The 27,317-nt window shown below is 38.0% G+C and overlaps 2 protein-coding genes across 12 annotated transcripts in view; one reads left to right on the top strand and one right to left on the bottom strand.

The window, feature by feature from the left end:
• The window catches only part of LOC106577961 (ret finger protein-like 4A), a 65,522-nt gene that overhangs the window by 32,442 nt on the left and 5,763 nt on the right, over nucleotides 1-27,317 (top strand). For 4 of the 8 annotated variants that reach the window (XM_045701477.1, XM_045701476.1, XM_045701470.1 and 1 more), the window contains exons 1-5: nucleotides 21,834-21,963; nucleotides 23,647-23,727; nucleotides 23,973-24,128; nucleotides 24,849-24,896; nucleotides 27,122-27,172. In XM_045701477.1, coding sequence (XP_045557433.1) covers nucleotides 23,658-23,727; nucleotides 23,973-24,128; nucleotides 24,849-24,896; nucleotides 27,122-27,172 — 325 coding nt within the window. In that variant the 5' untranslated portion in view covers nucleotides 21,834-21,963; nucleotides 23,647-23,657. Of the gene's footprint in view, nucleotides 1-21,833; nucleotides 21,964-23,646; nucleotides 23,728-23,972; nucleotides 24,129-24,848; nucleotides 24,897-27,121; nucleotides 27,173-27,317 lie in introns of those variants that run through there. The other 4 variants (XM_045701467.2, XM_045701466.2, XM_045701465.2 and 1 more) reach the window with 1 other exon arrangement.
• Nucleotides 1,300-15,080, bottom strand: LOC106577960 (butyrophilin subfamily 2 member A1). Of its 4 annotated transcripts, XM_082965239.1 has the most exons (12): nucleotides 8,939-9,051; nucleotides 8,525-8,604; nucleotides 7,705-8,043; nucleotides 7,272-7,559; nucleotides 6,635-6,754; nucleotides 6,409-6,435; nucleotides 6,187-6,222; nucleotides 6,032-6,079; nucleotides 5,910-5,936; nucleotides 3,825-3,851; nucleotides 2,836-3,449; nucleotides 2,164-2,685 (listed from the first exon to the last, which is right to left on the bottom strand). In XM_082965239.1, exons 1-11 carry the CDS (start codon nucleotides 8,980-8,982, stop codon nucleotides 2,872-2,874), a joined length of 1,614 nt encoding a protein of 537 aa, XP_082821365.1. In that variant the 5' UTR covers nucleotides 8,983-9,051; the 3' UTR covers nucleotides 2,164-2,685; nucleotides 2,836-2,871. The 4 variants fall into 4 exon arrangements, with proteins under 4 accessions (XP_082821366.1, XP_082821365.1, XP_014011924.1 ...); XM_082965240.1 differs by lacking the exons at nucleotides 2,164-2,685; nucleotides 2,836-3,449 and adding an exon at nucleotides 1,300-1,319; XM_014156449.3 differs by lacking the exon at nucleotides 8,939-9,051 and adding an exon at nucleotides 14,883-15,080 and having other exon boundaries at nucleotides 2,164-3,449.

The raw sequence follows: 27,317 nt of genomic DNA, 5'->3' as shown, positions 1-27,317 counted from the left end.
TTTTTTTAAGCGAGGCAAACAAGGGATAAATAAATAAATAAAAAAGTAGATTATCTTGTTGCTATAGCAACCTTAGTTCAAAACTTAATGATACCTAGAGATTTTATGCTCTTGGGGAGGATAAAAGAGGCATAGTTCAGCCATAATCCAAGTGGAAGTTGTATCTCTTTAACGGAAGCTTGAAGGCATATTTTTTGCTATAATAATGCACTTTTTCAGTATAATTTTCAATATCTCCGATTTTGATTTAAATAAATAATTTGTTAAATGTGAAGACGGCCATTCATTAAACATTTAATTACATTTGTATGGCCTGACCTGTTTTAACGTTTACTGCTGGAGAAACCTTTAGAGGGAGCCTCAGAACCTTCGAGCCTCAAAGTCTAGGTGTGGTTAAACATTACTCTCATTGTTATAAGAAGCTATGGGTAGAAAATAACGTTTATTTCTTATCTGAAATGTACACTCCGTTATAGCTCCGTACTCTGTTATCTCCCAGCTAGCAAAGAGGAATTGGTCCAGAAGCGGCCCTCTCGGGGGGACGGAGCTGATTGAATTGGCCCGGAATCGGGTGTCGGACTCGGCCCGGAATCAAATGAATGACTGCCCAGAATCGGCCCAAGTACATCAGTCCGTTTCCGTCTACCAGAATTCAGCCGACTTTGCCGGAAACTTACCAGAATCCCCCCAGAAGCGTCTCGATGCAAATTTAAATAAATGTATAGAAAATTACCGATTTAGTCATTTTAAATATTAATATTATCGATTTTTTTCATACAAATTATACCCATCCACAAAAAAAAACATTTTGTTTTGGAGGAAACACCATACACCTGGAGACATCAAGCAGCTCACTCTCAGCTGAAGATATCACACAATGGGAAAGTTGTGGAGCGGGTGAAGCAAAAACAAGAACCACAGACAGAGATTGACAAGAATGACATTGACAAGCATTTTGATGAAGCCCCATATGTGTTGGGCAGTATGGGCCGTGCTATGAGGGCCTACTGGGAGGTGTGTGTAAAGGAGAAAATGGACTGGGTACTTGGTGTTACCAGGGCAACAGCTAGCAGGAAAGGACAGTTGGTTCTCAGCCCAGACAATGGCTTCTGGGTAATCGGGATCTCTGAAGGCAAAGACTTTAAAGCGTTCATAGATGATGATGATGTCCATAAAGTAATAACTCTACACCGAGTGGGTATCTATGTGGATTATCAGGAAAGGAAGGTGACTTTTTACAATGCAGAAGACAGCTCACTCATCCACTCATTTACCAATGGACCAAGTTATGAGGATGAGGCCCGCCCACTTTTCTCACCCTGGAACAACGATGCAAAACCAATCAGAATTTTGTCCATTGAAATAGTCTAAAGCATAAACTATCACCTCCACATCTGTCAATAGGCTAGTTTATTGTGATGGAATGCTAAACATGAGTGGGCCTAACTACACCAATGATGGTCAATCACTAATGATTGTCACTTCAGTAATATTTACACATTTGCTTGGAGTTGTTTAAATTGTATGATACATTTTGCTTATTATAGAAATGTGTTGCTTTCTCACGTTGACTTTATATTCTTTGTCTTTGACTTGAATACAATTTAACCGCTATTTCAGTTGTTTTTCTCAAACCACAAGGATATTATAAGATAAATCATGCATAGTGAACAGGTAATGTTATTTCTCCCTTTATGCACATTTATTGTACGCTGTATTGATTTGTGAAAAATAAAATATTCCTTTTAATACTTGAATGTGTATCAGTTTATTCCTTGTGATCATGAGGATCAATCAGTTTATGCTGCTCTTACATAACAATGTATAGATTGGGAAGGTTTGTAATCAGCCATTGGTAAGCACAACTCTGCATCAGAGGCCTTCGTCTTTACAATGTCAAGACTGCTCTTCTGGGACATCATTAATACAATGTTTGCACTCACAGATTTGATTTTAAATAGTGCATATAACAAAATCTACAGGAACAATGTGATATGGAATTTACATATATTCTGCATGACTCTGCATGAAAATGATTCTGCATTTTCTGATTATTAAACGAAAAAGCTTTTTTGTGACTAACGCAAACTTATTTATGGGTGTAGACATTATTATAAAGGACATGTCTCATATTTTAATACATATTTTAATACAATACAGACACATTTTTAAATGCCTTTTATTAATGTAACAAACGTTTTTACATTTTTACAGATTTAACACTGAGTACAGTGAGTGATTTTTTTTAACATAATATTTCAAAACAACACATAATTACAGTGAGTGAGTCAATTATTATATATTGTCATACAGTACTAAAAACAGCTAAGACTTCCTGCTCTTTCCTGAACAGTTGAAGCTATGATCCCTTATTGATGCCACTTAAATCCACTTCAGTCAGTGTAGATGAAGGGGAGGAGACAGGTTAAAGAAGGACTTTTAAGCCTTGAGACAATTGATTGTGTATGTGTGTCGTTCGAGAGTGAATGGGCAAGACAAAATATTTAAGTGCCTTTGAATGGGGAATGGAAGTAGGTGCCAAGTGCACTGGTTTGTGTCAAGAATTGCAGCGCTGCAGCGTTTTTCATGCTCTACAGTTTCCCGTGTGTATCAAGAATGGTCCACCACCCAAAAGACATCCAGTGGGAAGCATGTAGACACCTTGTAGATTGAAATGAGGCTGTTCTGATGGCAAAATTAGGAAGGTGTTCTTAATATTTTGTACACTCAGTGTATATTCTACACTACAAAACTAACATGTGTAAAAGCTACATTTTAGGATTTACATTTCATCTTTAAATTAAGCGTATATAATAAGCTTTGGGTTCTAAATACCTTTTTTTCAATGACTGTCATCTTCCATTATTTACACTAACAGTTCTCGGAGGTTGAGGGTTTGTCTCTTTGTACCACAGGTGAGATTTTGAGTTCCTCTTTACAATCAATCAAAGGACCAAAGAACGGATAGAGTTTCTTAGTAAACATGCCATAGAAGGAGTGTATGTGGCATTTCTTCTCCACGTTGAAAAATGTTATCTGTCCCCTCTCATAGTCCATGAAAACTCCCAGCTTCTCAGGTTTCAGTTCAATGGGAAGGAAAGTAGAAGACTGTTCAACTGTTTTCAGTTCTCCATCTTTGTAACATATGCTCCAGAAGCCATTTTCTGGATACATTTGGATGTTGTCTCTCTTCTCTGTGTCCTGAGCGATCCCAACACTCCACTGGCTCTTCTTCCCCAGGTCAACCTCCCAGTAATGTGTACCTTTTTCATATCCTTCCATTCCCAAGACACATTGATTAAATTTAAACTTATGTTTAGTGTCTTTGCATTTTTCTTTGATATTCTCACAATCTTTTTTTTCTTTGAATTCTCCAAATTTGAGACGTCTGTTATCATCAGATAAAGAGAGTTTGACATGTGCAGTGTCAGGGTCGAAAGTGACATCCACTGAAAAAAAATCCATGTAATTTTTGTTACAATGTTAAAAAGAATTCTGATGTTTTAAAGCAAGATATGAATCCAATAACATTAACATATTTCAACGTGTTTTGTTTGTTCTATAATGAATTACCATGACCATTGAAAAAACAATACATTTTAATTGAATTTGTGGTAGGCAATGTGATAACATTAATGTTAAAAATAAAATGTAAAATTAAAGATAAAATATCAAATATTGTTACTGAATTTAATATTTTTTGTGGTAGGAAATGTCACATGTTAAAAATGAAACATAAAATGATATAGGTGTGTGTGTGTGTGAGTATAATATTAGTCCCAAACATCATGAAACATTTGAAATATAACAGTGTTCATAATTACCTGCATGATCAACCATCAAGCTCCAAACTATGTAGGAGAAGAAGAAAAGGCATTGATGTAAGTATTTAAACACAAAAGTACTGGGACAGTGACACATTTTTGGTTGTCTTGGCTCTGTAATCCAACACTTTGGATTTGAAATGATACAATGACTATGAGGTTATGAGAGTCATTTTGGAGACACTTTTATTGTAAATAAGAATAGAAAATGTTTCTAAACACTTCGTTTTGGATGTGTTTCAGATAATTCTGTGCTCTATAGAAATGAATGGCAAATTATGTATTGTGTCACTTTGTAGTCACATTTATAAGAATACAATTAGAAGTGTATAAAAGCATTTTTTATTCTTATTTGTAATATAAGTGACTCCAAACTGACACTATACATTATTAACCATTCATTTCTGTTGGGCGCAAAATAATCTGAAACACAACCAAAACCAGTTGAAAATGAATCCAACAAGTTGGTAGAGTCACAAGCTTGATGTAGTCATTGCGTTTTAGGAATATAGTACTGAATACTAAACATTTGACTACTTTATTCATAAGAATCTTTATGGATGTCAATAATAATTGTCAATAATGTTGACCTCTACTTTTTGAATTTTTAAAAATAAATAAATAAACTAAATGAATCTATTTCTCTGAGCAATTGTATCTGTATAAAATCATATCATTTCAGGATTTATTTTACATACAATATAGCTCAGTATCTGAATTGTTTATTGAATACAGTTATTATTGCTCATCTTTATCAAGGGTGTCAATAATTGCAGTCCCCACTAAGAAGTAATCTGTTCTGCTGATGCATTCTCATTTTGACGCCAAACCCACCACTGGTGCACGTGGCCAAAGAGCTCTATTTTCATGTCATCCATAAAATGTAAAAAACTGCAGTTTGCTAAATGGCATTGGCACTTTGGTAAACTACATTGGCTTTTGGACTGGAACCGGTGCTTTGGTCAGATGCCATGAAAATAGAGCCACACACTCCTGTGGTGGGTTTGGTTTCGAAATGAGAATACACGAGCAGAAAATAACCCCATAACTACTGTAAAATATGGTGGATATTTGATGTTATGGGGTTATCATCATGAAATTTACCCAGTAGCAGGACATTTTAGTCAGAAACCTGGTTGCCTCTGCCAGGAGGCAGAAACTCGTCCGCAAGTGGACCTTTCAGCATGACAATGACCTAAAGCACACGACAATGTCAGTCTACGAACTTAAAAACCTATGGTTTGAATTAAAGAGGGAGGTCCAGACGAACGAAATCAAAGATCTGGAAGGTTTCTATATGGAGATCCCTCCCGATGTGTTTTCCAACTAAAAAAAATAACATTTTAGAAAAAGTCTCAGTGTCAAAATCCTCGCAAGGTGAGGTATTAAAATGTATTGAAAACAGGTGTGTCAATAATTTTGACCTCTACATTTTTGAGAAAAAAAGAGTACTTGTTAAACAAAATCTATTTCTCAGAGCAATTGTATTAGTATTCAATAATATAATTACCCAATTTCTTTGAGCATACAATATTATTCAGAATTTAAATTATTTATTTTATCCAGTCATTGTTGCACATCTTTATCAAGGGTGTCAATAATTTCATAACGCACTGTATTTCTGAAAACAAAAATGCATGGATTATATATTTAGATGACAAATCACTTGAAGTGTGTGCAGCACGTCCTGATCAGTAAAAGGGGTTATTTGTCATTATAGTATGGTCAGGGGGTGTTTGTTTTGTGTGTTTTGGTGTTTTTGGTTTAGGATCTATGTTTTCTTTATCTATGGTTTAATCTAGTTTTTCTATTTCTATGTTGGTTTTTTGGCATGACCTCCAATTAGAGGCAGCTGGTTGTCGTTGTCTCTAATTGGAGGCCATATTTAGTTGATGTTGTTTCACTTGTGTTTTGTGGGTGGTTATTTTCTGTATAGCCTGTGTTGCCTTACGGAACTGTTTCGTTGTTTTTGTGATTTTGGTTTAAGTGTTCACGTTACTTCAATAAAAAGAAGATGAGCACTCTACACTCTGTGCCTTGGTCCCCTTTGTATGACCCACGTTACAGAAAGAAGCCGATAGTTACCAGAGTCTGGGATTGTTTCAGTAATTCCTGTGAAAATACAAAATCATGTTACTGTATCAATTCACTTTTAATACTTGTGAAATAAATAATGCTCCATCAACTGTAAAACACATAATACGTACCCATTAACTTATCCTTATAAGTGAGTTCCTCTGTCTTTTTGATGAGATCTGTAATATACAGTAGAGGAAAGTTGTTATTTCGGTTTGAATTAAAACAGTTTGAAATTATTAATTTTAAAGAAATACTGTATATATTGAAGATAAATATTGCATACCTTGGTCCATAGCTTTTAATTTTGTATTCATGTCATCTATTGTAAAAACATATATTATTATATATTTGTGAATGAGTTCAATATACGGCATACTACCTGATATTTGAATTCCTTTTTGACAATTGTTTTTTGTTTATTTATAAAAAATTTGACTTGAGATGTTGGTGTTTTTCAAATGTGTTACAGAACTCAGTTAATGCATCTTCCAGTATCGTTTCTTACCCAAAGGCTTCAGTTTTTCTCGAACAACTGGAGGTGAATATATAATATCATCATTACACAAAGTACTTGCACAACAATATTGCATGCAACAATGAAAGTATATGAAATTTAATTCCAATAACATCTGAAATGGCCTACAAAAATGTTGAATCATAGAACCTACTAATAAACATGCTTGTGTATAATTATACCCTGATATCATATTTAAACAACAAGTGAGATCCACCTCTTCTCTGATGGAATAAGGAGAGCACCGATGCAGTGATACACAGCAGTCCCAGAAACACAGGAATCACAAATGCAGAGATATACACCCGGTCTGGCAAACTGCTCATGTAGAATTCCTCTGTAACACAAGCAGGGTTAAAGGTTAGATTAGATTACCATTGCAATACATTAGTCCTGCAAATTGTTTAAGGTTCAATATTCCACATTTTTACAAATGTCACATAATTAAACTCCAACCTAATTTTCGTCTTATATAAGATGTACCTTGAGTCGGGAACTTTATACATTATCACCATGATGAACAAACAGGCCCCTGGACCACTTGTTTAGGGCATTGGTCTACAGCAGGGATGGGCAACTTTGATGGTGGTGTGGGCCACAAAAAAACAGAACTCATAACTTTGCCATAGGGTGGAGGCAAATGTTTACAGTTTTTAATGTGATAATTCGGTCAGTAAAACAACCACGCTTTCTATAAGTTTAGATAGCTGTCCGCTAGACTAACTTACCAATCAAAATGTTTGCTGACATGGGCTAATTGAGTGACTGCTGATGCACAACCAAATTTCAAAATTGCACCTTGTGTATTCTATTCTTCTAAACAGTAAGTTGAGACCTAAAGTTCCTAAACTCACCAGTCATCTGCAGTGTAGACTCCATCTTGGTTCCCTGGTACTCTGACATCACCACACAGGTGACCCCCTCCAGTTGGTCATTCCTTATTCTCATGTGACTGGTTATGGAGTACAGGACGCCCCCCTCCTTCTGTTTGGGTCTCTCTGTCTCTGCTGAGGTGATCTCCTTCCCACTGCTGTCCGTCCACAGCATGTCAGGCTCTGGGTACCAGTTCTCTGAACTGCAGCTGAGCTGGATGAACACTCTGTGGTGCTTCCTCATGGAGATCCTGGGGACACTGCCCTGCTCTGTAAAGAAACAGATGAAAAAATAGTTTTACCCTATTGTAAAATCTAAAATACTCTACTTTCTGTTGATCTGCTTTGATGATTCTGCACTAGACAGGAATGGATTAAATTGATCCTCTTACTGAATAGAGTGTTATTTACTTACGTTTAACCTGTAGCACAACAGGCAGTTCCTGAATCCAGTCCAAGTAGCTGGCTTGGCATTTGTAGCTTCCCCTTTCAGAAGCCATGACATTATTCAGCAGCAGTGATATATTGCCTTTCTCCAGCTCCTGAGTGAACACACTCACTCTACCCTCATAGCCTTTCCTCTCTGTCACCTTTCCACCATCATACAGGTACAGGGGGTTAGCGAATTCTCCTTCCTTAAACCACCTGATTTCCATGTCAACAGCACTGGTTTGAGGAGACAGGTGACAGGGAAGGATGACGTCATGACCAGCAGAGGTAACTACAGGGTCAGGAGGGACAACAAGCTGCATATCTGAGTGGAGAGAGGAGAAAGTGTTATCAGTCTGAAGGACACAAAGATAAGAGCGGCTCATATCGGGCAATAACTTTTCAAGACATTTACACAAAGTTTCCTTTTAACATAAGTGACCATCATACTAATGTATAGAGTATACCACTAATACCGAAGAAGTAGATATATAGATTTTTTATCAATAGGCTAACTTATTAGTAGGACCTACTGAGTACAATATGATATTAACGTTCAAGAGTATCAAATTGGTTACATATTGTGGATAAACGTTGAGAGAATGATCTTCCGTAATTTACATATTATAATAAGTTGTTATTTAAGATGCAAGATGATTTGTAGATCACTCGCTCTGCAATTTCCGACTGCAATGCAGTCAATCTCAAACAAAACCACTGACACATTTAAATGTGTTTATTATATTTAAGTTGTAGTTGTAGGTAAAAGTTTACATGGATAAAAGATCACTTGTAATATTAATTACCTGCAACAGATGAACAGGCAATAAAGAAGATGAGGAATGTTGACAAACAGACTTGCCGGATCAAAGGTCCCATGATGCACCTGACATGGAACATAAAACCAGGTCCTGTTAATCGCATGGTTCATTAAGTCTACAAAAATATATATTAAGCTTTAAAAAGTCAAAAGATATCATGAATTTATTTGGTATCACATTTCTTTTGGGGGGGGACATTTAAAATGAATTGACATCCATTTGTGAAAACACAGCAATTCATATCAATGTGTTTTCTCACAAATAATCAATGTATTCTGACGACGGATAGGGAAACTGAGGAAGAAGGAAATATGCCGAAGTTAAAGTGAGGACATTGGATAAATCACAACACTTGGGTAGAGGACGAAAATGAATCTGACAAGATTCAGAATGAATTACCTGCGGTGGCAGGTGTGGTGAAGATGGCCAAGGTTGAGCCTCATCCCAATAATGATAAGGATGATTCTGGCCCAGTTGGAGTGAGAAGTTTGGAGATAATGGATGCTAACCTGCTGGCGGATCCATGTGTGGTGTTAGGTTGGGTGGAGAAGAGGTTGGGGACTGCTGAGTCGGTGAATGTTACTCTAAGTGGACTTATGATGATTTTTAGCTGGGTGGCATTTAGTGTTAAGGAGGAGCAACTGAAATGGAAGATTCCTGGTATATGTGACACCTGCCGTTTGGTACGACGCAGAACCGATGGGGAGCGTGATGAAACAAGAAGACTTTGTCTGTCCTGATGAGTTTTGATGCAGAGTCTTTACCCGACAAAGTTAAGTTAGGATGTCAAATCAAATCAAATTGTATTGGTCACATACACGTGTTTAGCTGATGTTATTACGGGTGAAGCGAAAGGGAGGGCAGACGAGGGCCTTGTAGGCATCCCGGAAGTTGGAGTAGCAGTGGTCGAGTGTTTGAGAAGCGCGATTACTACAGTCAATGTGTTGATAGAACTTGGTAGCGTTTTCCTCAAATTTGCTTTGTTAAAATCCCCAGCTACAATAAATGTGGCCTCGGGATATGTGGTTTCCAGTGTGCATAGAGTCCAGTGAAGTTCTTTGAGGGCCGTCATGGTATCGGCTTGAGGGGGAATATTCTCGGCTGTGACTATAACCAAAGGGAATTCTCTTGGGAGGTAATACGGTCGGCATTTGATTGTGAGGTATTCTAGGTTGGATTAACAAAAGGACTTGAGTTCCTGTATGTTATCACAATCACACCATGAGTAGTTAATCATGAAACATACACCCCACCCTTCGTCTTCCCGGAGAGATATTTATTCCTGTCTGCACGATGAACTGAGAACCCAACTGGCTGTATGGACTCAGACAGAATATCCCGAGAGCCATGTTTCGTGAAACAGAGTATGTTACAATCCCTGATATCTCTCTGGAAAGAAATCCTTGCCCTGAGCTCGTCAACTTTATTGTCCAGAGACTGAACATTAGTGAGCAATATACTCGGATGCGGTAGGTGGTGTGCGTGCCTCCTGAGTCCGACTATAAATCCACTCCGAGTATCTCTTCTCCGCCGGCGATGTTTTGGATCAGCTTCAGGGAACAGTTCAATTGCCCTGGGTGGAACGAACAAAGGATCTGATTTGGGAAAATCATATTCCCGATCGTAACGTTGGTAATGCTGGTGGGTTACCGCCGCTCTGATATCCAAAAGTTATTCCTGGCTGTATGTAATAACAACAAAAATAATCTGACCTAATAATGTAAGAAATAAAACATTAAAAAAACAAAATACTGTAAATTTTCTTAGGGGCTAGAAGAACGGCTGCCCTCTCTATCAGCGCCATTTTACAATATGTCAGTTATCCCGTGAGAGCTTTTGTCCCGAACCCATTACGTTGTTATAGGTGTCAAGCTTATGGCCATGTTGCAGCATTGTGTAGGATGGAGATTCCTAGATGTGAGAAGTGTGCAGAAGGGCACAAAACTAAGGAATGTGTAGTTGTGTGTGTTAGCTTTGAGGGTGCCCATAGTGCTGGAAATCGGAGGTGGCCGGTGAGAGAAAGGCAGGTTGAGGTTGCCAGGGTCAGAGTAGTACAGAAGGTGTCATGTGCTGAGGCAGTGAAGGGAGTTGTACAGGAAGATGGGTACATGGTGAGGGATCCTGAGAGGCCAATAAAGTGTGATAGGAATAATATGTTTCAGTGAGGTGGATTTCTTAGCGTTCATATCCATGGTTGTCAACTCTACTTTAGAAATAGGAATGCAACTCATAGAAAACAGAGGTTATGGTGGCAGCTGCAGAGATGTATTTGGGATTGTGAGGTTTTTCTGCAGAAGAGTTGCAGGGGGTGTTGAGTAGTAGTTTTCTGCTGTTGGCCTGGTGTAGGATTAGATAAGGTTAAATATGGTGGTGGGTTTTTAATGAGTGTACGGTTAGTTGGCACGGCAGTTTTTCCTTTTCCCATTTTATATCACAAAGTATAATGGATATATACAGTGCCTTTGAAAAGTATTCAGACCCCCTTGACGTTTTCCAAATTGTGTTAGTTTACAGCCTTCTTCTAAAATGTATTCAATTATTGATTTCCTCAATCATAATGACAAAGAAAAACAGTTTTTTAGATTTTTTTGCAAATGTAAAAAAACAAACAAAAAATTGAAATATCACATTTTCTGTACATAAGCATTCATACCCTTTACTCAGCACTTTGTTGAAGGACCTTTGGCAGCAATTAAAGCCTTGAGTCTCCTTGGGTATGGCGCTACAAGTGTGGCACACATTTTTTGGGAGGTTTCTGTCAGGTTTAATGGGGAGCATTGCTACCTGTTGGAAGGTGAACCTTCTTGAGGTCCTGAGCACTCCGGAGCAGGTTTTCATCAAGGATTTGTCTGTACTTTGCTCTGTTCATCTTTGCCTCGATCCTGACTAGTCTCCCAGTCCTTTCCTTTGAAAAACATCTGCCACCACCATGACACTGCCACCACCATGCTTCACCGTAGGGATGGGTCCATGTTTCTTCCAGAGGTGACGCTTGGCATTCAGGCAAAATTGTTCATTCTTGGTTTCATCAGACCAGAGAATCTTGTTTCTCATGGTCTGTGAGTCTTTAGGTGCCTTTTGGCAAACTCCAGTTGGCTGTCATGTGCATTTTACTGATGAGTGGCTTCCGTCTGGCCACTCTACCATAAAGACCTGATTGGTGGAGTGCTGCAGAGAGGGTGGTACTTCTGGAAGGTTCTCCCATCTCCACAGAGGAACTCTAGAGCTCTGTCAGAGTTACCATCATGTTCTTGATCACCTCCCTGACCAAGGCCCTTCTCTAGGAAGAGTCTTGGTGGTTCCAAACTTCTTCCATTTAAGAATGATGGAGGCCATTGTGTTCTTGGGACATCATGGCTTGGTTTTTGCTCTGACATGCACTGTCAACTGTGGGACCTTATATAGACAGGTGTGTACCTTTCCAAATCATGTCCAGTCAATTGAATTTATCACAGGTGGACTCCAATCAAGTTGTAAAAACATCTCAAGGATGATCAATGGAAACAGGATGCACCTGAGCTCAATGTCAAGTCTCATAGCAAAGGGTATGAATACTTAAAGTAAATAAGGTATTTCAGTTTTTTCATTTTCTAAAAACCTGTTTTTTCGCTTTGACGTTATGGGGTATTTTGTGAAGATTGATGAGCATTTTTATTTATTTAATCCATTTCAGCATACGGTTTTAACGTAACAAAATGTGGAAAAAGTCAAGGGGTCTTGTAAAGTAGACACAGGGAGTCAGAAAGTAGGTGCAGTTAGTGAGTTCACTAATAACGAACACCAAGCGATACAAAACAAGAGAAGCGTCTGACATAGAAACATATACAATACTACCCGATGACTGATAAAAAAGAGTATTCAGGTCTGAATACTTTCCGAATGCACTGTACATCCATTATAGTCTAGCTGGTGGTGGTAAAGTCTAGTTGTTGGTGGTAATGAAACATATACTGGATGCCAACCACCGTTAAACCTCACAAAGAATTAGAAGCAATGTATTACATACCAAAACAACGATGCTGTGAATACAAAAATTAGATGTATTAGAAGGTATAAAAATACCTTTTGAACAGATGACAAGATTACCATCTCGAAATATATTATTTCCATATCTACAATATTTTTTTTATTTTTGTTGCAGAATGCTGTCTGCATTGTTTAGCTGAAATGGAATGTTTATCCTGTATATTTGACTGTGACATGTGGTTAAGATGATTGCACTTACTGTAAGTCACTCTGGGTAAGAGCATCTGGTAAATTACTAAAATGTCAAATGTAAATGTTTTACATACAGTACAGATCTCATATTACTGTATTGAATACTATTTATTTATGATGTCACAAATGTATAATTTGTACAGTTCATATAAAATGTTTTATTTGTTACATTTGACTTTGTATAACCTAGCAGTACTACTAGCAGTACTTCTTTGTTCCCTGAGAGTGCGGCGGAAAAATTGCATTTTGTACCAATAAATGAAAAAAATATTATTTGACTTTGGAAAGTAAGCATTAAGTGATAGATTTTAAACAAATGATGAGTTGAAGTTGGAAGTTCACATACACCTTAGCCAAATACATTTAAACTCAGTTTTTCACAATTCCTGATATTTAATTCCAGTAAGAATTCCCTGTCTTAGGTCCGTTAGGATCACCACTTTATTTTAAGAATGTGAAATGTCAGAATAATAGTAGAGAGAAATATTTACTTCAGCTTTTATTTATTTCATCACATTCCCAGTGGGTCAGAAGTTTACATACACTCAATTAGTATTTGGTAGCATTGCCTTTAAATTGTTTAACTTGGGTCAAACGTTTCGGGTAGCCTTCCACAAGCTTCCCACAATAAATTGGGTGAATTTTGGCCCATTCCTCCTGACAGAGCTGGTGTAACTGAGTCAGGTTTGTAGGCCTCCTTGCTTGCACACGCTTTTTCAGTTCTGCCCACAAATTTTCTATAGGATTGAGGTCAGGGCTTTGTGATGGCCACTCCAATAACCTTGACTTTGTTGTCCTTAAGCCATTTTGCTACAATGTTGGAAGTATGTTTGGGGTCATTGTCCATTTGGAAGACCCATTTGCAAACCAAGATTGAACTTCCTGACTGATGTCTTAAGATGTTGCTTCAAGATATCCACATCATTTTCATTGCTCATCATTCTATCTATTTTGTGAAGTACACCAGTCCCTCCTGCAGCAAAACACCCCCACAACATCATGCTGCCACCCCCGTGCTTCACGGTTAGGATGGTGTTCTTTGGCTTGCAAGCCTCCCCCTTTTTCCTCCAAACATAACGATGGTCATTATGGGCAAAAAGTTCTATTTTTGTTTCATCAGACCAGAGGACATTTCTCCAAAAAGTACGATTTTTGTCCCCATGTGCAGTTGCAAACCGTAGTCTGGCTTTTTTTATGGCCGTTTTGGAGCAGTGGCTTCTTCCTTGCTGAGCGGCCTTTCAGGTTATGTCGATATAGGACTCGTTTTACTGTGGATATAGAAACTTTTGTACCTGTTTCCTCCAGATTCTTCACAAAGTCCTTTGTTGTTGTTCTGGGATTGATTGGCACTTTTCGCACCAAAGTACGTTCATCTCTAGGAGACAGAACGCGTCTCCATCCTGAGCGGTATGACGCCTGCATGATCCCATGGTGTTTATACTTGCATCCTATTGTTTGTACAGATGAACGTGGTACCTTCAGTCGTTTGGAAATTGCTCCCAAGGATGAACCAGACTTGTGGAGGTATACAAAAAAAAATTCTCAGGTCTTGGCTGATTTCTTTAGATTTTCCCATGATGTCAAGCAAAGTGGCACTGAGTTTGAAGGTAGGCCTTGAAAGACATCCACAGGTACCCCTCCAATTGACTCAAATGATGTCAATTAGCCTATCAGAGGCTTCTAAAGCCATGACATCATTTTCTGGAATTTTCCAAGATATTTAAAGGCAGTCAACCTTTTGTCTGTAAACTTCTGACCCACTGGAATTGTGATACAGTGAATTATAGGTGAAATAATCTGTCTGTAAACAATTGTTGGAAAAATTACTTGTGTCATGCACGAAGTAGATGTCCTAACCGACTTGCCAAAACTATAGTTTGTTAACAAGAAATTTGTGGAGTGGTTGAAAAACGAGTTTTAATGACTCCAACGTAAGTATATGTAAACTTCCGATTTCAACTGTTTGTCTGTCATTGTCTGTCATTGAACCCCGAGGCATGATTAAATAGTGAAATAACACCACACCAATCTCTTTTATAATTTCTTGAAACAATAAAAGCGAAATTACTAACATTTCTGAAAATGGATACATAGCTTTTTGGAATTAATGGATAAAAATTGTTACCTGTACGCTGCTACAGCAAGTTTAAATGGAGAGTCTGTTGAAAAGAAGTCAAACTCTTTCCTTTTCTCCGTAGAGCATTTTATTACAATGATTAATGTTTAACCATCAATAGACTTTGGATATCCTTGAGGAATCAACGTGTCGGGAGCTTCCAACAGTGCGCTGAAATGGGGAATCATAGAAAAAAACAACAGGTTAAATCAAATCCAACAAAAGTGTGAAATGGTTTGAAGAAACTAAGGTCCAAGCATTCAGGTGGGTTTTAAAGTTAGAATGCCAATAAACACTAACTTGTATATTAAGTTAAGTTTGCATAACTTAACTTCCAAATATATGGTTTAGAGGCTCCCTCTGGAGGAGTCTGAAGAGTGAAGGTAAGAGCAGTCATGACTAAAAAGATCTTCAAAAAACACTATTTGCATAGTGTCACTGTAATGTAGGCACTTTCAGTAGTGGAAAAGTACCCAGTAAATAGCTACTTGAATAAAAGTCTAAAAGTATTTGGTTGTAGTATTTGGTTGTAGATATACTTCAGTATCAAAAGTAAATGTAATTGCTAAATGAAACTTTAGAATCAAAAGTAAAAGAATAAATCATTTCGTATTCCTTATATTAAGCAAACCAGACGGCACCATTTTCTAGTTTTTAAATTTACGGATAGCCAGTGGCACGCTTCAACACTCAGACATAATTTACACACAAAGCATGTCTTTAGTGAATCTGACAGCTTAGAGGCAGTAGGGATGACCAGGGATGTTCTCTTGATAAGTGTGTGAATTAGACCATTTTCCTGTCCTGCTAAGCATTCAAAATGTAACAAGTACTTTTGGGTGCCAGGTAAAATGTATGGAGTAAAAAGTACATCATTTTCTTAGGAATGTAGTGAAGTAAAAGTTGTCAAAAATAGCAATACTAAAGTAAAGTACAGATACCCCCAAAAACTACTTAAGTAGTACTTTCAAGTATTTTTACACCACTGGGTACTTTATAAGTAAGAGAGAGGAGGTCAAAGGGCTAACCAGTTGGCTGCATTAATTACCCTTGTGTAATGAATAACCTAGCCTGTAGTCTGTCGTCCCAGACATCACATACTATACTCATATTCTAGAATGAACGGTCAAGGGGCTCCCTCTGGAGGCTGATTCAGTCTAAAGACTAAGTCACACATTAACCCTGATATTTGGCATTACAGTCAAGTAGTTCAGTGTTAATAAACTCACTGAGGTTGATTCTTGTTGACATTTGTTTTATATTAGATTCTAGTCTCAGTAGGTAGCACCAGGGTTGTGGTTTCAAGTCCTCATTCAAACACAAAAGTGTACAAAAGATGATAAGACAAGATTACAACAAATGACTGTTAATCATCATGTTAGTCATACTGTTAATAAGTAACTTCTGAGTCTGAGTAATATTCCTTGTTTCTAAACAAGAATAGGACGCTCGTATCAGGACAGCTGAGTTACATCCTTATGCAAAATTAAACCAAATACTCATTTCAAATCTCATGTCTATTCTACATCAATAAAATAAGAGTTTTCAGCATGTGATCTTATGAGGTGGTGTTGAAGAGAAGAGCCCGTGACAGGGTGATATAATAGACAGCCAGGTGGTAAATTGCATTTTGTTTTAAAGAAAGGACTAATATTTCTGCTAATGCGCTTCACAACCAAAATAAGACACTAATATTTCTGTAAACTCTACAAAGTTGTGTTCTCTGAGTGTCACTGAGTAGGCTGATACCCCATGTCATGGGTGCACAATCTCTAGCTTAGACTGTACAGTCCAAGATGTATGTTGAATAAGCATAATAGGCTTCATAGTGAGATGATTTCCCACAGTCAAAGTCCTGCAATAAGAGCTAAGACTTTCATATTTGTGTAAACTCTACAAAGTTGTGTTTTGTGAGTGTCACTGAGTAGGCTAATACCAGGTGCTTAATGTGTAAATCGGGAGGTCCCGGAACACATAGTGAGCGCGAGAGGGTGGGGGGTTATCCGGGCCGGAACACATTGAGAAAAAAAGTGGCAAACACAACATAGCAGACAAGTAGCCTACTATCTATGGTGGTGAAATGGACAGCACTCTCGCTAATTAATTTCAAGCATTTTAGACGTCACTGCAGTATGCCCACATACTTGAGTATAGTTTAGGGGTTTACATATGTCCGAATTTCCTATAGCCTAATTTTCTAGACATCAATGTACAGCAACATTTTTAGACGACACTGCAGAACACCCACCATATGCACACATACTCATCATCAATGTAGCAGTAGAACAAATATCACAATATCGGTATAGAACTTCAAATAAAATAGGCCTCCTGCCTATGTGATAATATGAAGCACATATTCAGATTACTAACTTGTTCTGTGCTGTTTTTGTTTTAGGTTTTTTTAATTTATTGAATATTCAAAACATTCAATATACTTGCAGTGAAGCCGCTCAACAACTACATTATACCAGTCATCCAACAGATTCCCATTCAGAGCGACACACAGAAGCAGCCAGGGTCAATGCCCTGCTCAATGGCACGTTGACCGATCTACCACCAGGCCAAAAAACGTGAACCCGAACCCTCCGATATCCCCCAACAGTTCCCCAATAGCTGTCCCTCAACCATTCGAGACCCCTCCCACAGTCCCCCCCCCCCCCCCCCCCGGAAGAAAAATTCAAAATGAATTCCATTCCCCACCCCCAAGAACCCCCCAATGCACCAACAACCAAGAGAATGAACTAAAGAGAAAAAAGGAAAAGACAGAAGAAAACAGCAAACAACAATGAAAAAAAATATATATGAAAAAAGGACATCAAGGACAACTAAAATCATAGAGTCTTGGGTCAGTTCCAATGAGCAGGTCATACTCAGATCTGAAGGGTAAACCTAACTTACAGGTGGATCTGGCTTGTGAGTCATAGGAGTTGGAAATCATCAAACCAGTGTGGTGATTGTTTACCACATGATCCGGTGCCATAAGGTACAGTACAGCACTGAATCTACAACCAATGAAATGTGAAACCGTAAATCACCTGTAAATTAATATGTAACCTGACATTCTCAACCAAAGAGAGAAAAAGAGTTACAACTTGTTCAATGAGTTACTGCTTGTTTGCAGTAGTGTAACCTCTTTTTTTTATCAAATGAGAGATGAATCAAAGGTAGAAGTACAGGATAATGTAAATGTAAAACATTTAAATAAAGGAATAAGACATTACTGTAACTTGTAAATGAAGATACAGAATGTACAGTATCTTCTATATCTTACATCTTGGTGAAGAAAATATGTAATGTACATCATCAGACCCAATGACAATACTGTACCTCCTATCCCTTCATATCACTTTTATTTGTTGAGGCTGAATGAAACAATGTGAACAATAATCTTGCCACTCAGAGCTCTATGTTCATGTCATTTGACCATAGCACCGGTTCCAATCCAAGTACCAATGTCGTTTAGCAAGTTTCAGGTATTTACATGTGATGGATGACATGAAAGTAGAGCACTTTGGCCACGCCCACTAGTGGTAGGTTTGGCATCAAAATAAGGATGCATAAGCAGAAAATAACCACATACCTACTGTAAAATATGGTGGTGGATCGTTGATGTTATGGGGCTATTTTGCATCTACTGGTCCAGGGGCCCTTGTTAAGGTCATGAACTTTACCCAGTACCAGGACATTTTAGGCAAAATAATGGCTGCCTCTGCCAGAAGGCTGAAAGTTGGACTTAAGTGGCTCTTTCAGCAAGATATTAACCCCAAGGACACATCAACATGTTTAATTGACCACAAAATCTACATTTTGTGCTGTTATCTTTGCAAGGTGACTATTGTAGCTGGAAACGGCAGATTATTTATGAAATATCTAGGCGTACAGAGGCCCATTATCAACAACCGTCACTCCTGTGTTCCAATGTCACGTTGTGTTAGCTAATCCAAGTTTATCATTTTAAAAGGCTAATTGATCATTAGAAAACCATTTTGCAATTATGTTAGCACAGCTGAAAACTGTTGTGCTAATTAAAGAAGCAATAAAACTGTCCTTCTTTAGACTGGTTGAGTATCTGGAGCATCAGCATTTGTGGGTTTGATTACAGGCTCAAAATGTCCAGAAACAAAAACCTTCTTCTGAAACTGGTCAGTCTATTCTTGTTTTGAGAAATTAAGGCTATTCCATGCAAGAGATGGCCAAGAAACTGAGGATCTTGTACGACGCTGTGTACTACTTCCTTCACAGAACAGTGCAAACTGGCTCTAACCAGAATAGAAAGAGGAGTGAGAGGCCCGGTGCACAACTGACCAAGAGGACAAGTACATTAGAGTGTCTAGTTTGAGAAACATATGCCTCACAAGTCCTCAACTGGCAGCTTCATTAAATGGTACCCGCAAAACACCAGTCTCAACGTCAACAGCGAAGAGGACAGCATCCCGAAGTTGCCGCTTCACTGTTGACGTTGAGACTGGTGTTTTTATTAACATGAAATCTTATTAAAATCTGTTCATATACACCCTCAAGAAGAATATGATTTTTTTGGGGGGGGGGGCATTTTCTGAGAAGCAAGCATGTAAACATGGTCATTTACATGTTTTCAGACATCCATCGAATGTTTGGGAATGATGTAGAGGAATGCATTTTTGAAAATTATATAGCAATATAGAGTGGGAAACCGTCATGCGTTTGGACAGTTAATAGACACTGCAGTAAAGGAAACCTAAGAAAAACATCAATCTTGTCCAGGACCGGAGTTTACACAGACCAGTGCGCCATAGTCCTACTGTAGCTATGATTGGCTATATGCAACTATGCCATTTGCCACAGGAGATGATTGTGGACTACAGGAAAAAGAGGACCGATGCACGCCCACATTCTCATCGACAGGACTGTAGTGGAGCAGGTTGAGAGGTTCAAGTTCCTAGGTGTCCACATCACCAACAAACTATTTTACATTTCAGTCATTTTTGCAGACGCTCTTATCCAGAGCGACTTACAGTAGTGAATGCATACATTTCATACATTTTTTCTCCATACTGGTCCCCCGTGGGAATCAAACCCACAACCCTGGAGTTGCAAACACCATGCTCTACCAACTGAGTCACACGGGATCATCAACTATCATGGTCCAAACACACCAAGACAGTCGGGAAGAGGGCATGGCAAAGCCTATTCTCCCTCAGGAGACTGAAAAGATTTGGCACGGGTCCTCAGATCCTCAAAAAGTTCTACAGCTGAACCATCCAGAGAACAGAGATTCATCCAGTGGTGTAAAGTACTTTAGTTGTCACGGCTGTCTAGGACCAGTGGAGATGTGGAATCAGGAGCAGGAGACAGAGGGCCGGAGCAACAGTGTTTTAATAATAATTTCAAACGCAATAGCCGTAGGGCACAGGGCGCGTGGCGAAGTCCGCCAGGGGAAAAACACATTCCCAAAATAAGCGCTCTGGAAAAAGCGCACGGGGTGCAGCCCGGCAATATAATGGATAATAACAGCGAAAAAACAGCTTACACTCGCAACTGTCCTGAGTGGACAATAAACAATCCCGCACGAGAACCCCAACTGAAAATACACACTAAATAACCCCCCACTAATGACAGACACAAAACAGACAAAACCAAAAGACACAGAAACAACGATCGGTGGCAGCTAATAGGCCGGCGACGACGACCGCCGAGCGCCGCCCGACCGAGGAGGGGCGCCACCTTCGTTGGATACTGTGACATTAGTAAAAATACTTTTAAGTATTCGTTTTTTAAGTTATCTAGCTTTAACTTTTACTCCACTACATTCCTAAAGAAAATAATGTACTTTTTACTCCATACATTTTCCCTGACACTCAAAGGCACTCATTACATTTTGAATGTTTAGCAGGACAGGAAAATGGTCTAATTCACACACTTATCATCTCTGGTGGTCCCTACTGCCTCTGATCTGGCAGACTCACTAAACAGAAATGATTTGTTTGTAAATTATGTCTGAGTGTTGAACTGTGCCCCTGGCTATCCGTAAATAAAGAAATCAAGGAAATTGTGTCTTCTGGTTTGCTTATTATAAGACATTTATAATTTTACTTTTGATACTTAAGTACATTTAAAACCAAATGCTTTTAGACTTTTACTCAAGTAGTATTTTACTAGGTGACTTTTACTTTTACTTGAGTAATTTTCTTTTTAGGTATGTTTACTTTTACTCAAGTATGAACATTGGGTACTTTTTCCACCACTGGGTTCATCTAACCTACTAAAGTATCCAGAGAATAGCTACTGGAGCATGTTGTCATCATGGAGAACTGGAAACTGTTGATGAGCTTCCCATAGAACTGAAACCTGAGAAGCTGGGAGTGTTAGTGGACTAGTAGGGAGGACAGATACCATTTTTCAACGTGGAGAAGAGGTGCCACATCCACTCCTTCTCTGGAACATGGACTAAGATACTCTATCCCTTCTTTGGCCCTAATGAAATTTGTAAAGAGTAACTTAAACTCTCAACATTGCATAAATGTATTTTGGGAAACCTCATCCAAAGATGAAAATGTAAATTATAATGTATGGTCGTCCATTAAAGCTACACATCTTTAATTTGTAAATATAAATCAAATAAAAGACAGTTCCACTCAGATTTGCTGTATTTAAAAAAAAATGTTTTTACAAAATATAAGTATTGAGTGTGACTATATTCTTTGTAGTTTTTTAATATAGGTTAAAAGTGGCATAGTTCAGCGAAAATCCAAGTGGAAGTTGTATCTCTTTAGTGGAAGCTTGAAGGCATATTTTTTTGCTATACTAATGCACTTTTTCAGTATAACTTTTCAATATCTCCGATTTTTATTGAATTAAATGATTAGTTAAATGTGAAGAGGGCCATTCGTTAAACATTTAATTACATGTGTATAGCCTGACCTGTTTTAACATGTACTGCTGGAGAAACCTCTAGAGGGAGCCTCTGAACCTTTGAACCTCAAAGTCTACAGTAGGTGTGGTTAAACACTACTCATTGTTATAGGAAGCTCTGGGGAGAATATAACGTTTATTTAATATCTGAAACGTACACTCAGTTATAGCTCCGTACTCTGTTATCTGCAATCAGGTAAGAGGTTCTAGTGAATTAATTCATTTCTAAAAGCTTATCTTTATCTATTGCGAAATAATTGGATATGTAACGTACATGTAATAATACTTTCAAATGTCTTGATGGTTTAATTGTATATTACTCTGGTTCATAATGAACCACAATAAGTGAGCGGAAGAGGGGGGTGACGTGGGGAGTTCTGAGGTACCGGAACGCATAAAAAAAACGTTATAAAAAATAATTTCATGCATATCGTCGCTTTTTCGTAATGGCATAGTGCTGTAGAGTAGAGGAACTTACAGAAGTTGCACACACTTGGAACATTTTTAGTAACCTAATGTCGGGGAAAATGTTGGCCTTTTAAAAACGCATTTCATGCAATTCCTCGTCATTTTACATGACTGGAGACTGTCAGAATCTTTTTTAATACCGCAGAAATAATCAAAATGGCAGGATACTTTGACACTGACAAACTGACAATCTAAGATCAATAAAAAACGACCTTGTCTTGAATCTATCAATAGCCCACGCCTAGGTTCAATAAAGGTAAACAAATATATATAGGTGTTTGGAGACACATATTGTAGGCTACAACATTGTAGGCTACAATATGAGGAAATTATAGTCCTAAAAATTACTTCCAGTTTCAATGACTCACCCAATGATGGGCAGCTCACTCGCTGGTTATTGTCGATGAGCTCGTACCAAAAGCCTCTCTTTATTTTGTAAAAAATATTTTGAAGTTGATTCAATATTTTGGTGGCCTACAGCATAGTCTTCTCTTTTCAGCTGGAGTAGTCGCATTTCAACCTGTGTTTTCGCTCAATTTTATATGAAATGTTTTGTCTGCTTGCTGTTTTTTCACTGACAGATTTGCCGCGCGTTCCCGACTGTAGGCTATTCATTATTATTGGGCTACAATCCACAACTAGGCTATTTTTTAAAACAGCCATTGATCCTCTGTGGCTAAATTATAGGCCTTCTCGTGGTGTAGTTGGCTATTCTGAATCATTTATTTTATTTCTGAACAGCCAGCAGTAATTATATAACTTTGGGGTCCCCCAGAACCCTTCGCGCAGCTTTGATTCTATACGGAAATAAATGATGAAGTGCAATGCTGGAGAGATGAGAGTTGCAGGCTCATGTCTATCAGAGCAGAGACGGAGAGAGGTCAAAGAAAGTGAATCTCATTATGGTTATGTGACAGATACTGGCGCGCTTCTCGGTCACGCGTTGGTCTTAAACATATATGGTTACAATGTTGCGCAAACCATAAACCCGGGCCGGCCCAAACCAAATCAGCTCATAGAATATTAGGCCCGGGCTGAAAATCTACTTTTTCACATGACATTTTTTTTGTGGAGAAAGGAAAAATTAACTAAGAGGCAACTCGAATGAAATTCGATCGCTTTTATTCAAATTTTTATATTGCAAACAGTGAAAATAATTGTTCATGCCACGATATGTACCGGATCCGGCCAAATAGGTTTCGGGAACAAAACAGTCCAAAACGGAGAGGTGCGGATCCTCAAATTAAGCATTGAATTACTGGCACAAAAGTATATCTAAGTAAACTTGTTGACCAAGATTTTGTTGAAAGAGTATTTGCAAAATAAAGGAATGCTAATCATGCTTATTATCTTATAACATTATCTTAATAATATTGATGCATGCAGAGATGACATGGTTTTATGTTCCCAGGCAGGTGCATCATGGGACCTTTGATCCAGCAAGTCTGTTTGGTAACGTTTCTTATCTTTTTTGCCTGTTCAACTGCTCCAGGTAATAAGCTAATAGTAACGTCTTGGGAAGGGCTATGAGGGCAGACTAAGTCATTCACCCTGGTACCACATATCCATATGTTGGTTGTCATTGTCCATTTGAACCATAAAGCTACAACAAAAAACAACATATCAGGTCCATCACCACTTATTTTGATCAACAGCTGAGGGATGATATATGTTCTAATAAAGAGGACACATATTTAAATGTTGAGTTCAAGACCTAATTCTGATTAACCATTGCAGTTGCAGATGGAACAGAGACTGAGAGGCAATCAACTTCCGTGTCAACCTGTACACTGTATGGTTTGAATTCTACTGTGTGGTTTGCTGGATGTGTTACATTTGGGATCATTATTTTCCTGGAAGTGGTTTTCTTGGTATGGTATAAGTACTGTAGAGGTAATGCGTCATTAATGATACTTTATTACTTTTTAAAACAATAGAATTATAACTTAAATCAGGCATTTCCACCACTTTACTTTTTATCATAATATTCATTTTCTCCAGCTTCTCTAGACTATGAGGTTATGAAGTAGTGGAAATCCCCTTTAAACCCTCCATACATTATTTGATCTTACTCTCTTACTGTTATCAATGCAATGTTATCAATGAAGATATGCTCATACAGGTTTTTTCTCAGAATAATGCAAAAACAAAACAGAATAGTAACTAATAATAACTTTCAATAAGCCAGTAATAAACAGTTTACAATTAGTGTATGTACAAATGTGAATACATGTATATGCCAAAATTTGAAAACTGTTGCTAAAAGAGCTGTATCGTTAGATTTTTGACATTTTTGTTCCAAGATTTGAATAGCAAAGAAATAGACAAAGATGTCATACCCTAAGATGTTGAAGAAATGCCACGAAAGTGGATGGAGGACAAAAAGAAGGACACACAGCTTAAAGTGGAATTGGCAGATTTCTTTAACTACTTTGTAGATATGAAACAAGCAGACAATTATAATATTAGTAAATAATATCAAATTCCCAGTTTATCTTTAAAAAAAATATTTTATAATAGGTTTTAAAATTAGGTTATCTTTTACTCAAAATTCCATGATGTACAGTAAGGAATTGTTGGCAGAATAGACTTAAATGTTTTGTCATTTAACAGATGCAAGTCAAAATCTGCTGGGAGTATTTCATGTCGTTGGAGGAGAGGGTGAGTGACCAATTTTGAATATATGGCTAAAATGTTACGTTGTTCTGTAGCCTTTCCTGCAGTCAAATGACCAAATCACGCTCTACTGGCCTCATGGGAGGAATGTTATTCATATTTTTTATAATTTCATAATGAATAAACATTCATAACAAAAACAGAAATCTGGTGTTTCTATGTCAAAGGGTTTTGTTATATTTCAGTCTTCTGTGATGTATATAAAGTGTCACACTGGAATGCAAACCCAAAATGTAATACATTTAAGCTCTATATCTGCCATGGTACAGGTCTTCTTTATTAAAAGCCCACAACCATCTATATGAGGTGTATACTTTTCATTCAAATTAGATTTGTTTAAGACTACCAAGAAACACTCTGCGTGACCCTGATATAGCCCAATGCAGTAAAAGGTCATTAATGCACACTGGAATGCCCAGCAGTTATTTAGAATTGACTATTCAACAAAAATGTGATGTAAGAAGATGTACTGTATATGTTTACCTTCAAATAAAAAATATGTTTTTGTGGTTTGGTTATACAGTACCAGTCAAAAGTTTGGACACACCTACTCATTCAAGGGTTTTTCTTTGTTTACTATTTTCTACATTGTAGAATAATAGTGAAGATATCAACACAATAAATAACACATTTGGAATCATGTAGTAACCAAAAAAGTGTTAAATAAATCAAAATATATTTTATTTTTGAGATTCTTCAAAGTAGCCACCCTTTGCCTTGATAACAGCTTTGCACACTCTTGGCATTCTCTCAAATAGCGTCATGATATAGTCACCTGGAATGCATTTCAATCAACAGGTGTGCCTTGTTAAAAGTTAATTTGTAGAATGTTTGTCCTTAATGCGTTTGAGCCAATCAGTTGAGTTGTGACATGAAGGTCAGTCAATCCGAAAAATTTCAAAGACGTTGAAAGTTTCTTCAAGTGCAGTTGCAAAAACCATCAGGCGCTAAGATAAAACTGTCTCTCATGAGGACCGCCACAGGAAAGGAAGACCCAGCATTACCTCTGCTGCAGAGGATAACTCAGTTAACTACAACTGCCACGCAGCCCAAATAAATGCCTCACAGAGTTCAAGTAACAGACACATCAAAACGTCACCTGTTCAGAGGAGACTGTGTGAATCAGGTCTTCGTGGTCGAAATGCTGCAATGAAACCACTACTAAAGGATACCGATAAGAAGAAGAGACTTGCTTGGGCCAAGAAACACGAGCAATGGACATTCATTTTTGGCTCCAACCGGCATGTCTTTCTTTGTGAGATGGAGAGTAGGTGAACGGATGATCTCCGCATGGAGGAGGAGGCGTGATGGTGTGGAGGTGCTTTGCTGGTGACACTGTCAGTGATTCATTTAGAATTCAAGGAACACTTAACCAGCATGGCTACCACAGCATTCTGCAGCGATTCGCCATCCCATCTGTTTTTCACTTTCTGGGACTATCATTTGTTTTTCATCTGGACAATGACCCAAAACACACCTCCAGGCTGTGTAAGGACTATTTGACCAAGGGGAGTGATGGAGTGCTGTATCAGATGACCTGGCCTCCACAATCACCTGACCTCAAACCGATTGAGATGGTTAAGGATGAGTTGGACCGCAGAGTGAAGAAAAAGTAGCCAACAAGTGCTCAGAATATGCAGGAACTCCTTCAGGACTGTAAAAAGGTAAGGGGTTGTTCAATAGTGAACATCATTGGAAATCCCAGGACATAGTGTCAATAACACTGTAATAAGCTCACATAGTTTCTGTCACAAACTCTAAACTCTACACAGTTGTCACTGACTATTTGGATATTCATTTCCTTGTGAGCAAACCATTTCTGTACTTACAGCGTTCATATACATTCATTTGATCACGTTGTTGCTTTGGCTGACCTTTTTCTATTATTGACATTTGTCAATACAACTCATGAGTGCAACTGTTTATGTCAAATTGTTTCGTGTTCTACTTGTAGCCCTGGTTGTCCTGAAAAGAAAATGGTAAAACACTTAATCGTGAGACTAAATATAAGGGTTGGACATTAAGATAAATGAAAGTCAGATAAAGGAAAAGCCGATTTTTGCTGCGGCCTTGGGACTGATAGGGTTAACAAATCACAATGTAGAAAATAGTACAAATGAAAATAAAAACTTGAATGAGTAGGTGTATTCAAACTTTTAACTGGGACTGTAAATGTTCAGTTTGGTCACATGGATATACTGCCATTACAGATACAAGTACCTCTCCCCATCCCAAGACGCCTAAGGCAGTTTCAATGAAAGGTGAGGCTAAATGAAGGTTACTTAACCATGCTGATATCAATAGGAAATAATAATTTTGTCACAGGACACTTCAATTAAGAACATCTTGGATAAGCAACAGTCAACCAGAAATGAATCTGTTTCAAATACAGTTTAAAAAAAAAAA

Source organism: Salmo salar, chromosome 18, assembly GCF_965601325.2.
Source record: "Salmo salar chromosome 18, fSalSal1, whole genome shotgun sequence".
Classification (NCBI taxonomy): domain Eukaryota; kingdom Metazoa; phylum Chordata; class Actinopteri; order Salmoniformes; family Salmonidae; genus Salmo; species Salmo salar.
Note: the sequence above shows the minus strand (reverse complement) of the source record. Positions and strands in the feature narration are given on the sequence as shown.

Excerpts from the sequence above, each read along its gene's own strand:
- LOC106577960 (XM_014156448.3), bottom strand. The coding sequence starts at position 8,982 with ATGAGGCTCAACCTTGGCCATCTTCACCACACCTGCCACCGCAG. Across the intron at positions 7,560-7,704 it reads TGTTGTGCTACAGGTTAAAC|AGCAGGGCAGTGTCCCCAGG; the intron begins GTAAGTAAATAA and ends GTTTCTTTACAG. Across the intron at positions 6,436-6,634 it reads CTTATTCCATCAGAGAAGAG|TTGTTCGAGAAAAACTGAAG; the intron begins GTGGATCTCACT and ends ATTCACCTCCAG.